Raw genomic sequence first — 13194 nt, forward strand, 5'->3', positions numbered from 1 at the left:
AGAAAATATTTATGTTCAGCACCCAAGCAGACATCCCAAAGACCTTTACGCATTGAACAGGCTTAGACCAGACGCAGGGCTGCACAGTAGCACAGTGCAGCAAAGAACAGTGAATGAGGCAACACAGAGATGGCCTCAGCCTCTACCTTGAACCACTCCCAATGCACAAGGGTCTGAAATAAAGGAGAAAGTTTCCCCAAAACAAAACCAGTGTAATGTGACCACTAAAGCCAGCAGTGAGCTTTAGATAACAAACTCCCCAGTGTCCATTCATACATATTCACTTTCCGGGGCCTGGAGACATCTCAGTGGTTAAAACCACTGGCTGCTCTGACAAAGGACCTATGTTCAGTTCTTAGTCACCTTTCCATAACGCAGCTCATAACTGTCTGTAATTCTAACCCAGAACACATGTGCATGGACACACATGCAGACAAACACCCACACATACAGAATAAAAATAAATAAATCTTTATAAACATATATTCACTTTCCCTCCTGCCCCCTTTGTATGGCCCACTGGACTCCAGTGTCTAGGGTGCTATTTCTTGATGTGATGTCACAAAATCTGTGCCCAATGGTCCCCTCCTTGAGTCAACTGACACCTTGATAACACTTCCCAGCAGCCCCCAAAGGTGAATGCTGATTTACATGGCCTGGGAGAATCCCACAATCACAGATGTTTCACCCACTGGGAAACAGGGTAGATTACCAGCACTATGTAATTCAGCTGCACCAAGAGAGTTAGTGCCCAACTCTATTTGACGTGCTTTAAAATTGACTAGTCTGTCTATTCATCCAGTTCCAAATCTCTTGATCCACTGAAAACTCAATGCCTTTGAGAGCAAAGACTTCATGTTTTATGAAAGAAATGCTTTGGGCATGTTTGTGGTGCCAGGTCCCCCAAAGACAAGTATAAATGCTTGTGGGTGAAAATAATCTCACAGAGTCACTCAGCAAACATATAGCTCTTTTGCTTCCAGAGCATTTAAAACACTTAGAGGGAGCCTGGGCAAGGGTTATAACCCCTGTTTTAAGCAAGGTAGGTATCCACGCTTGTGTTTTTTTTTTTAAGTAACTGTAAGTAATCTGAAGCAAATTTAGTCTCACTCCAGCCTTGGACTTCCTTAGGAGTGGAAAAAGGGTGGTTGCTAGGGAAATCAAATCCTATTTGGGTAGGAACAGTCTTAGAGAAGGAGCTTGAGGATCTGCATACCTTGTCATTGTAATTTTCCTATTCCTGCTCTCTTTTTTCTTCCGCTGCTTTTTGCTATGAGAAGAGCAAGCTAAAAAGGATACAGGGGCGCTTAAGCCAAGTCGTATTTGTCAAGGTGAAAGCTGTGTGGAGCAGGAAAGCAGTTCTCCCAGCCACAAAGAAGATGCGAAGAAGCAGCAGAGTGAGTAGGGAATCTGAGAGCCACTAAAAGTGCTTAGAAGGCCCGAATACGTAGTACTGCAGCCATCTCTGCGGGCAGCTGGTGGCAGGAGCTTGCTCTCCAGAGCTAAGCCTTCCTAACAATGCTAACTCACGTTTGGGAGGCCTCCAGAGTCACTGTTACCAGTGTGACTGTCCTGAAAGTTTCCTGACCCCCTAAGCACACTTACACACACACACACACATACACACACACCACACACACACATACACACACACCACACACACACACCACACACACACATACACACACACATACACACACACCACACACACACACATACACACATACACACACACATACACACATACATACACACATACACACACATACACACACACCACACACACACACATACACACACACCACACACACACATACACACACACACATACACACATACACACACACCACACACACACATACACACATACACATACACACACACACACACCACACACACCACACACACACACATAAACACACACACCACACACACACATACACACACACATACACACACATACACACACACATATACACACACACCACACACACACACATACACACACACATACACACACACACCACACACACACCACACACACATACACACATACACACACACATACACACACACACACCACACACACACACACCACACACACATACACACACACATACACACATACACACACACCACACACACACACATACACACACACACATACACACATACACACACACACACACACACACACATACACACACACATACACACACACACCGGACCACTTTTGTTTAAACCATAAAGCAGAGAACACTGGTAACAGAGTCACAGAACTAATACCATGTCACTCCCTGCTTATTTTAAACACTTACTCTTTTACCAAAGCTGGAGAATTAGTGACAAGATAATATTTATAATTATTTTAATGGTTATACTTTCATTTTTAAGTGCAGTGAGACGGGAGCATGCACGTCACTGTCACTTTTCATTTCCTCTTTTGTAGCCTGTTTGTTCATCACCCAATCATCATGGATTCATCAGAGACTGGGTGATGCTGTTAAAAGCTTTGGTGTCAGACAGCAAACCTTTTGTTCCTTATAATGACCTTGGAAGGTCATCTCGCCTCTTCTGAGTCTCGGCTTTGCAAGGGCAAAACAGAAACGGCAATGGCTGTTTTACCAGATGCTGCTGCTCCTGACCCTTGGAGATTAGTCCATAATTATTAGATTTTTTTTTCTCTATAGATATCAGATCCCCCTCTCTCCTTTCATAAGCACATGTTCTTGTCCTGCAATTAACCTTCGTTCGTAAGGCCCAGAAGGGCTAGTTCTGTTGCCCTGTCAGCCAAAGCCAAACACCACTTACCTGACTACTGTCATTTAAATATTCTCATCACAGAGGCTAAGTGGTCATAAGCCTCAATGGCTTCACAGTAATCCCTGCTTCTTGTTGTTTTGTTGTCTGTATTCTACCTGATCACCAAAACACCCATTACCTCTCCAGCCTCTCTGGCCCTGATGAAACAGACTCTGCCTGATGAGCCCCGCAACCGCCATTCCACGGCTCCCCAAAAAAGCGTGGCAGCCTGCCCCGTGGGTTCTCGGGACATGCACTCCTTCAGCTGTCCAGGCTTTCTAAGTGTCTCCATTCCTTTTGTGGCTCTCAGATTTACCCAAGTCTCACACATTTTCATTACTCCAAACCTCACCATCCAACTTCCCATCCTGAGAGACTCCACTCTCAAGGATGTGCACATGGCTTCATCTCTCAGCCATTGGACCATCATGGGCACTGAATGACTGACTTGTCTTTCTCACAGATACATCTCAGGACCTGCAGCCAGCCGGAGCAAAGCTTCGAGCTCTTAGCTTTGCCAGGGCCTCTTACAAGCATGCCTTCCTAAGTCAGAAATTGTAGTTCTCATGATCTTTATTCCAAGTCATGTAAACTGTGGTTTGTGTATTAATTTGCTTTTCCTGTAGGCTGATCTTAAACCTGTATGAAGTTGGATTTTCATATCTAAAATATGTACTCTGCAGGCTATCACAAAGTAACAAGTGCGTGTCAAAAATTTTTCATAAATAATAGAAGGAAAATTACTCCTGAACCCTGACCAGTGGAGCCCAGCTTGAACATGGGGCTCTGCAACACTAGCTATTAACCCTCTGTGCCCAGTCTCTTTATTTGACACAAATTATTATAATAAAAAGTTAAAAAATAACTCCTACTATCATTCAAATTAGCCATCAGAATCATAGACATCCTATGACCATATAGGTGTGGCTTTCGCAAACACACAACAAATGAATGAATTCAAATGACTGAATGTTAGAATTAAGCTCTATCATTTCTTGTTTCCTTCATATACATTTTAAGGAGTTGTCGGTTAATCCTAAGACCCATATTCCCCACCTAGTTATCATTTCTGAGATGCAGCATATAATCTAGAGTGGCAGAGTTCATTGATGGCACTTCTTTCTCCTTGGTGTCAGGAGGTCTGCACTGGCATCTCACATTCAGTAAAAGAAGGTATCTCTGCTTAGGAGAGTAAGGAATGATAAACACCTGTCTATTCCAAGCAGAGGGTTTTGTTACTGAGCATGATAAAGGCTCAAGACATCGAACTTGGAGATGTCCAGATGCAAGTGGTGATTTTGACTTAAAGTCTTCCAAGGTTCCAGATGAGAAAAAATTCCAAGTACCCATTCTTTGATCACACCGAACCCGTGTGGTGCTCCTTAACTTCATTCGGGGAAACCTAAGGGTGGAGAATATACGCCTCAAAAGGCAATCGACTTCCAAAGGACGTAGAAGATGGATAGATTAGCACCTTTTGATCCCCATGGCCAATCTAGAAGTACTGTTTTTAGCATAGAAGAAATGCTTACGTTTCTGCATATGGTTGTTTACATAGTCTGTCACATGTATACCCCTGTACTAGGATATTTAATGCACAGAAGTATATCATCCTGAAAGGCTGTCACTTTGCCATCGCCAAGATATTTATGGCTGGCTACACTTAAAATAGAGCTGTGTTTCCAACCTTTCATGCTCACCTTCATAAGGCTCTCAAGTTCATGAACTCCTTAGATAGCTGTTACCGCTCCCACTTTACAGAAGGAAAGACTGAAGCGAAGATGTGGTTATATAGTTACACATGTAGTAAGTGAAAGTTCATGCTGGCAATCGTGTTTATGTAGAAACTAATGAATTATGCATTGTGCCTGCTGTGGTTCTACCCTAGGGTGTCTAAACCCCAACAGACATTCTTGCAGGGTCATTGGGAAGCCAGGAAAGTCTGTCTGTCCTCCACCTGAACAGGACCAAGGCCCAGGACAAACAGCTAGGAATACTTCCTGTCATCGATCTGCGGCTCAGAACCGCTGGTGCCGGCTGACAGTCTCTTCTGCCTTTATACGTCTATTGCACACACTCAATTACGTTTTGTGCCTGCTATATCAAAGAATGAGAGTGGACAGGTTTTGCCCCTCTGTGGACGTTGCTATTTCTCTCAGTACCACCCAGTCTTGTTCTGATGACTCAGAACCAGCCACGGGCAGGACGTAATAACTGACCGTGGCTGTGTTCCCACAGAGCTCTCTTTACGAAAGCACTCGGTAATCTGTATTAGTTCCCAAGCTATGGCTGGCAAACCTTGAAGTAAACAGATCAGATTTGTGGATTTCACCAAAAGAAACTAACTCTGGCTGTGGTGGTTAAAGGGAGCCTTGGGGAGCCTGAGTTCCTCTTTGGAGGAAAATCCGAGGTGTGGCGGATGTGGCCTGGCCCTGCCCACTGGTGTCTCCTCTGCTCAGTGCTCTCTCCTCAGGTTGACACTTTTCTGACTAGGCTTCAACTGCTCAAGTTTACTCTTTTGCTGTAGACTTCATGCTGGCAGGACCCCGGTCTTTCCGAGGCCAGCTGCTATGGTTCTTGGATGTCACCCCTTCCAGACAAGAGAGAAACAAGTGAAGGCCAGCCCCCTCCACCCACCCTGTCACGTTGACTCATCTGATTCCCCTACAACCTTCGTGCTTTCTTTACATCATCTTGTTCGTTTATTTCTCTTCATATCTCTGAACAATCTCTTCCAGCTGTCTGTAAGTTCGAATCGTGTGCCATCAGCATGTAAACAGCCAAAGGAGGTGTGCAGCAGAAACAGTATAAGGGCAGCAGGCAGGAAACCTTAGGAAATAGTGGCGTATCCCGTTAGGTGGTTGGCTTCTCACTCTTCCCCCTGTTCTATGGCTGGACAGACTGTACGATGCCATTTCCGTGTACAAGAGCATCCACGTGTGGGCGGAGGTTGGCAACATCTATACAGTCACTGTTGGTCGGTGATGGGTCCTTCAACCTCTCAACCATGGCCTGTGGATTCAGTTACGGGCTTCAGATAGGAAATTCTCATAACTCCTCATTTTATGAAAACCCTCCGATGGGCCTGGTGACACATTCCTGCAATTACTGCACTGTAAGGGAAGGCTAAAACCTGAGGGTTGCCAGTTGGAAGACACCTGGGCTACATAGCGTGCTTCTGGCTAAACTGAACTGAGTAATGAGACCCTGACAAAAAAAAAAGTAATAATAATAACAACAACAATAAGGTTGTTCTCCATTAGAGTGTGCATGCTTCAATGCATTTAACAGCATATAATCTTTCCTTGTGACCCATCGCTATTGTCAAGCTTGACCTGTAGACTGCTTTTGTGTGCCCCTTCTTCAGTGTTTGTTGGGCCCAGGTGCCTCCTGGGATGGTACAAACATGCAGAAGCACCTGCTGTCCTGCTACCAAGGGCTCTATCCCTTCTGCTCCTTCTTTGGCCAGGACCTTCCACTGCCACTGACAGTAACAACATAGCCTTTCTCAGACAGTGGGCAGGGTCAACCTTCTCTTCAGAAGTCCCTAAATCTTTTTCTCAGCAGTCAGGTGGGGAGCCATAAAGGAGGCACTCACAGCCTTTTGATGTAAGCAGCAGAAAGCAAAAGGGAGGGTACAGTGCAAAGAGAGAGCCGCAAGAGCCTCCTAGGATCCTATAGCCCCCTCTCTCTCAGTCTGGAGGCTGTTTGCTGTGCTAGGCTGTAGCCACAAGCGAATTAGGACACAGTACAACCAGTCTAAAAGCCCGTCTAAGACACACACACACACACACACACACACACACACACACACACACACACACACAGGCATCAGTCAGCACAGGGCAGGATGCTCAGTGGTGTTAGAGTTTAATCACCAAAACCTGAAGCATCAGCTACTCCCAGCCAGAGACAACATCTGGAAAGTAAATGAAGAAACAGACTCATCACATTGGCCTCAAAGTCTGCAAATGTGCACAGGACTGTGCCTTCTCGGGGACGGGGAGTAGGGGGATGGAAATCCAACCTAATAGTGGAAAGGGAAATCCAGGCTAGCACAGGAGCCGTCACCTCATAACTGTCCCCTCTTTCTGACCAAAGGAGAGTAACACCGCACTCTTTGAACTCTACAAGACAGTCTGCTTCCTCCCAGAGCTATGGACCTCCAAGACATTTACCTTTTACTCTAAAGTGTTAACACACAAACACCCATGCATGCTCACTGAAACCAATTTCACTGGTCCTAGCACTAACAGTTCAGCAATGTGTTTTTCTTCTCCGGAGTCTACATTTCGTACATCTATATTTTTTTAGAACTAACTCCTTTGTTATTTTTACATGAAATCATGCTCTATGCTGCCTTTAGGTTGATGAATTATGTATTAATATTTATGCTGCACACTAATGGAAGTCGCATTGGTACAATTCTTTCACCGCTATCATTTGAAAAGAATGATTAATTGAAAGGCCTACGGATTAAATACTTCTCAGCCTGTTCCCCTAGCAACAGTCACAGACTGTTTTTCCTGAAACCCAGGTTTCTGCCTTGAGCTAAGTTTGCAAAGCACCCCAACAGAAACTGGCCCGTTAGCCAATCAGTTTGTCATCCATCTCTAATGTATTCCAGAAGGCAACACTTAGGAACTCAGCGTTGAGAAACAGCAGGTGACAGACCGGTCGCCAGTGACCTCAGCTTCTTGTTAACTTTTAGCAATTGCTGAACTGGTGACGAGGATCTGAAACTAGGCAGTGAGTCACTTACCAACTGAAGGGAAGCCAGTTCTCGCCGTTGATAGCTTTCTGAGAAACCTTTGTAGCTGAGCCGGTCCTGAGGCTTTTAGCTTGGGAAAGTGAAAAGGCCACCTTGCTACAGCATGGCTGGCAAATGACAAACTCGGTGTATGCGGTGAACCGTGATGCAGTCAAGGACCGCCAAGGTGTGGCAAAGCACAGCCCAGGAAGAAAATGTCCATCAAATACTGGCCAGTACTAAGGCCCAGGAGCTGCCCTACTGATAGGTTGCTCTTCATCACAGGGGCTCCTTCCATAGCCCGAGTTCCCTCTGTTGTAAAATGAGGGGCAAACAGCATCCCTCCTTAACCCTGTAGATCAAAGACAGGCCGTGTGTCAGACAGCAGCTATACTCCTACAACTCAGCACAAGAATGTGGAAGTTGTGGCAGGAAGACTGTTCTACTGAAGATACCACAGGCTTTGGCTGGAGGGAAAGATCACAGAAATGGCACTAGTACCGACCTCAAGGCTTCCTCCGTGCTGCCTGACTTGCATAGTACCACAAAGTGCTAGTCTGGCTGCTTGAGGAGAAAAGACATCAAAGACCTTATCCAGCTGTGAGCACAATAACGAGCCAAGTGAGGCAAATCCACTGGTACAGTAGTGGCAAGCATACCGTGGAGGTAACCATCAGCTCTCTGCTTAAACGTAAAGCCCACTCCAAAGGAAGGAATGCATGCGTGTATTATAAACGTGGCCAAGAACCCAGGGTAGAGAATTCACGGTCTCCAGGAGTGAACCCAGTACTATTATTCTGTTTAGTGTACATAGTATCAAACTGTCTACCTGAAAGTTATGGGTTTCTTTCTCTTTTATTGAAAATAGATTCTTTGCTCACACAATAGATCCTGATTACAGTCTCCCCTCCCACCACTCCTCCCATCCAGTCCCCACATCCGCTCCCATCCGGATCCACTCCCTTTCTGTCTCACATTTAAAACAAAAAAGAATAATCTTCTAAGAGATAACACCAAAACATAACAAGATAAAATATAAGATAAAACAAAAGCCATCGCATCCCAGTTGGGCAAGGCAAATGAACAGAAGGAAGAGAGCCCCTAGAGCAGGCATGAGAGTCAGAGACGCACTCATTAACACACTCGGGAGCTCTGCACATCCTATGTGCAGAGGACCTGGTGCAGACCCCAGCAGACCACCGCTTAAGACCCTGTGAGCTCATAGGACCTTTGCCCAGTCGATTCAGAGGGCCTTGTTTTCGCGGCGGCCTCCACCCCCTCTGGCTTACACTCTTTCTGCCCCCTCTTCCTCAGGGTTCAACTCTCAGTCTTCCTCAGTGAAGTTTCTTTTTACATTAGGTGGCAGCTGACACAGAGATTCACAACCGGTCAGATGTAGAGAATCAGGACGGTAGCACTGTCAGCCTTAAATGAGACATCTGTATTTGTAATCCTTTCCCCCATGACCCAGGGGACAACTAGAAAGAGGGTAATGAAAGATTATAAGAACTGGAGCTTGGGGAAGACTCCTGAGAAATAAACAGTGTCTTCTGGACACGGTAAAGCTGTCACACTCACGAACTCTGGATGCCTACACGAGATCAAGCCAGTGGACATCCTGGTGTGGATGGAGCAGAGGCTCTCAAGGCCTCACCCCTGCAAAGGGGCTGCTAGCAGTTGATGGCATTTTGACTACACAAAGAAGTCTGTGATTTAAGGGTGAAAAAACAATGCTTCTGATAGGCAGTGTGTAATTTCACTTTCTACAGTGGATAATTCTTAGGGGTCTGTAGCTAATATGGATATGAGTAATCATGGACAATTTTCTCAACTCATTTAGGTTTCAAATTCAGACTATCCCCCATGAGAACCCATTGTATTCTGATTTTTGAATTCAACTGGAGCAATCTTCTATGTCTTGAAGATTTTTCTTCACATGCAATGAGTGTGTTGCTCTTTTTTTAATTTTTTATACAATATATTTTGATCAGATTTCTCCTTCCCCAACTCCTTCCAGATTCCTCCCTACCCACCAAGTTCAGTGCGCTCTCTCTCTCTCTCTCTCTCTCTCCCTCCCTCCCTCTCTCTCTCTCTCTCTCTCTCTCTCTCTCTCTCTCTCTGTGTGTTTCTCTCTCAAAAAATAAAACATAGAAAAAGGAATATCAAGACAAGCAAACAACAATAACAAAACAATCAGATAAAAATGGTCAAAAGAAACAACAAATCCCAGGTAGTTTGTCCTGTATTGGCCAATAACTCCTGGACAAGCAGCTTCACCTGGAGTGTGGACAAGGGATCCTCTCATGTCCTTTGTCCAGTGACTTCAGCTCTCTGAGCGCCAGGTTCTCCTTGAAAAATTGCAGAACAGAAAATAAAAGCACAGAGGCACGCCAATAAAATAAGTTGTGGCGGCCAGACTGTTTAGCAGATTTCAGTAGAACTGTCCAGAGGCTGTATCGCTTTCCACAAGCAGGATCTACTCAGCGTCTAAATATTTAATCCCAGAATATACGGCGCCAATGTTTTACCACTGGGTGTGGTGATGACCACCTCTAATTCCAGAATATAGACTAAGCCAAGTAGACTGAGTTACAAGTCATCTTGGGTCCGGTGAGTTACTGGCCTGCCTATGAGACCCTAACACACACATGAAACATACATGCATGCGTGCATACATACATATATATGTGTGAATGTGTATGTATGCATATATGTATGCATGGATATATATGTGTGTGTATATATATATATACATATATATATTCATTTTACCTTCTCATTGTAAACCTGACCAGGTTAAGACTCTTCAACCACTTCCATTGCTGACAGGACCATGCTCCTAGGGTCTCTTTAGTGAGTATTCCATTGTGGCACGGCACCTTTGACCTGTAAGCATGTCGATTGAGAGGTGTTCCTATGTTTGTTTATCTACTGCTCCCTGTTGTATGCATGTCAGTGGTGCAAACAGCCTCAGCCTGGTTTGTCTCCTTTGATTAAACCATGTTTTGTGGACTCTCTATACTCCTTGACGGACCAAGCTAGTGATGGGTACGTGTTTCTTTCACCAGTGGGAGAAGACTGAAGCTAAACAGGAGTTAGGTTGGCTCCAAGCTGAAGTAGATAAAAAGGAATTGAAATGAGTGTCACAATGTAACAAATGCAAAACAGAATGTGTAATGCCCTCCCTGCACCGCCTCAAATGGTCCGGTGTGGAGTCCACAGTGGGGAATATAGAGCAGGGTCCAGCAAAACTTGAGGCAGAAAACGTGACTGGTAGCTATCCCGAGTGGTAGAGCAAGCAGGATGCCAAACAGGGAGACACTGTCAGTAGGTGTGGTGTTTGTGTGATGTGTGGCAATGCCAGAGGGACCAGCAAACACACGATTGGCTATTATGAAAACATCGCTGAGAAAACTCCCAGGAGGAGCTCTAAGAGCTCAGGAGGAAGGGATGAGTGGACAGTCAATGGGGCTGGATCAGAGCGGTAGTCAGAGAGAACAGAAAGCAGACATGGGGTGGTACAGATGTGAAGTTAGAGAAAGCAGGATGAGTCAGAGAACACCCTTGACTCTGTGGTACCGATGGAGAGAGGTCGGAGTAAAATTCAATCGGCTTCTTCTCCATCGAGTTCTCCTACCTCAGGTGGTAACAGCACGAGAAAGTTGAGAAGTTGAGCCAGCGGGTCACATTCTTCCAGCTGTTCCGTGCTTGTCCCGGATTGCAACGTGGATGTGCATGCGTTAAAATGGTTTTCAAAATGGCTACAGTAAAAACATTAATTTTAAAAAAATGATGTCTAAGGATTAGATAATTTATCTCTATTGCCTAATCCTAGTTTTATATATATAAAGAGGAGGAGGAGAAGAAAAACTTTTAAAAGCTCAATTCCACTGGAAAGTTAAAACTGTCTGTTCTCTACCTGACTAGGTTCCCCAGGATGAATGGACAGGGTACACGCCTCGCGGGAAAGACGACGAGATCCCGTGCCGGAGGATGCGCAGTGGCAGCTACATCAAAGCCATGGGGGATGAGGACAGCGGGGACTCGGACACGAGCCCCAAGCCATCTCCTAAGGTGGCTGCAAGAAGAGAAAGCTATCTCAAGGCCACACAGCCATCCCTTACAGAGCTCACCACCCTCAAGTGAGTAACCCTCTGCCGGGCTTTCCCTCCGCCCCTGGTGTTAGCACCAAGGACCTGACAGATGACAGGATGTAGTGAAAACAGTCACACCAGTGCAATGACTGAATGGCCTGTTGATTTGGGCATCGAGTTTGACTTGTCAATGCCAGTGTCATCAAAGACAGGGGAAAGCTGGTACACTCTTCATGACCAAAAGCAATCAGAATGGCTTTTGGGGGAAAAGAAGGGGGGGAGGGCGGTTCTGGTCAGAGAAAAGGTCCGGTATTCCATCTTGGAACATTTTTTTTTCTTCAACCACTAAATATAGGAGTGAACTCTTCCTTCAAAGACTTGGATTTTCAGAAAATTATATAATGTGAAGGCAATGGTTATACCAGGGAATTTCATAGAATGAGGTTATGCTGGGAAACTGGGTAGTGTGTGATACTTCTCAATATGCATGTTTGAATTTGGATTCGTTCACGTTACAATTTGTAAGACCTTAAAGGTATTTTTTGTTTGTTTATTTTGGGGGAAATGTGAGTATAAGTGTTTACAGTTGTGCTAATTTGGAGAAAAACAACTTTTTTTCTCCAAAGAAAGCAAGTAAAACTCACTTTTTTCTTTTTTTGAGACAAGATCTCACTATGTTGCCCTGACTGGCCTGATGGAAACTATGTAGTCCAGGCTGGACCTGAGATCCATCTGCCTCTGCCTTCTGAATGCTAGGATTAAAGGCATTGCTACCACACCCAGCCCTGACACTGATTATTTCAAACAGACCTGGGTTTTACTATATATATATATATTTTTAGAGAGAGAGTAAATCAGAATCTTGGAATATAGATCCATTTGGGTCTAAAGGATATATTTTAGGTAATTAGTACTTTTAAAGTGCTCTCTTTATAAAATGAATGTGACTAATACTATTTATGGGTTTGCATTAGGTTAGAGAGTGAACTACTAAAAGGCAAATGAAACATAAAAGGACAAGGTAATTAGGTTAAAAATACAAGTCGGATTATTATTGATCAAGTGCATTGAAAGGCAGCTGACTGGTATTTACAAGAATCATTTAAATAGCCAAGGTCATTAAGAACTGGACAGGAAAATCTGCTCTTGGATCCTTTTCAAGGGGCCATGTGGTATTGTTCTGAAATCTTTTAAATTGAAGATTAACATTTTATATTAGCTTCATAACCCACAAAGGGAAGCCATTCTCTCACCTCCCATCCCCCTGTTCTGTCAGTTTGCTTGGCGTGTTAGCTGATCTCAGGGATATCCTCCCAATCTTAACACAAATAGCCAATTCGTTGCTTCCTCGCACAGGAAGTAAGAGGTGTGGGCTGCATAGCTGCCCACACCTGCAGAGGTTGGCCCTTCCTCATGTCTTCCCAGATTCTGGTTGAAGCCAGCGACACTTGGCATCCCTTGACCGACATCGCATGGAGCTAGCTCATTACTCTCATGACAACAAGTGTAGCTTGGGGACCTCCTTCATTAGCCTCATGTTAACTTGAT

General features: G+C 44.7%; 1 protein-coding gene and 1 long non-coding RNA gene across 40 annotated transcripts in view; one reads left to right on the forward strand and one right to left on the reverse strand.

Moving 5' to 3' along the window:
• Nucleotides 1-7957, reverse strand: part of LOC120094814 (uncharacterized) — a 216293-nt gene extending 208336 nt beyond the window's left edge. For 2 of the 6 annotated variants that reach the window (XR_015629901.1, XR_015629898.1), the window contains exon 1: nucleotides 7565-7913. This is a non-coding gene — a long non-coding RNA (uncharacterized LOC120094814). Of the gene's footprint in view, nucleotides 1-7564 lie in introns of all 6 variants that reach the window. The other 4 variants (XR_015629900.1, XR_015629899.1, XR_015629902.1 and 1 more) reach the window with 4 other exon arrangements.
• Dlgap1 (DLG associated protein 1) overlaps nucleotides 1-13194 on the forward strand; it is an 870386-nt gene that overhangs the window by 619195 nt on the left and 237997 nt on the right. For 29 of the 34 annotated variants that reach the window (XM_087567550.1, XM_087567553.1, XM_087567556.1 and 26 more), the window contains 1 exon segment: nucleotides 11480-11694. In XM_087567550.1, the coding sequence (XP_087423676.1) occupies nucleotides 11480-11694 (215 nt within the window). 34 annotated transcript variants of the gene reach the window in all.

The sequence above is a fragment of the Rattus norvegicus genome, chromosome 9 (genome assembly GCF_021556685.1).
Source record: "Rattus norvegicus strain SHRSP/BbbUtx chromosome 9, alternate assembly SHRSP_T2T, whole genome shotgun sequence".
NCBI lineage: Eukaryota > Metazoa > Chordata > Mammalia > Rodentia > Muridae > Rattus > Rattus norvegicus.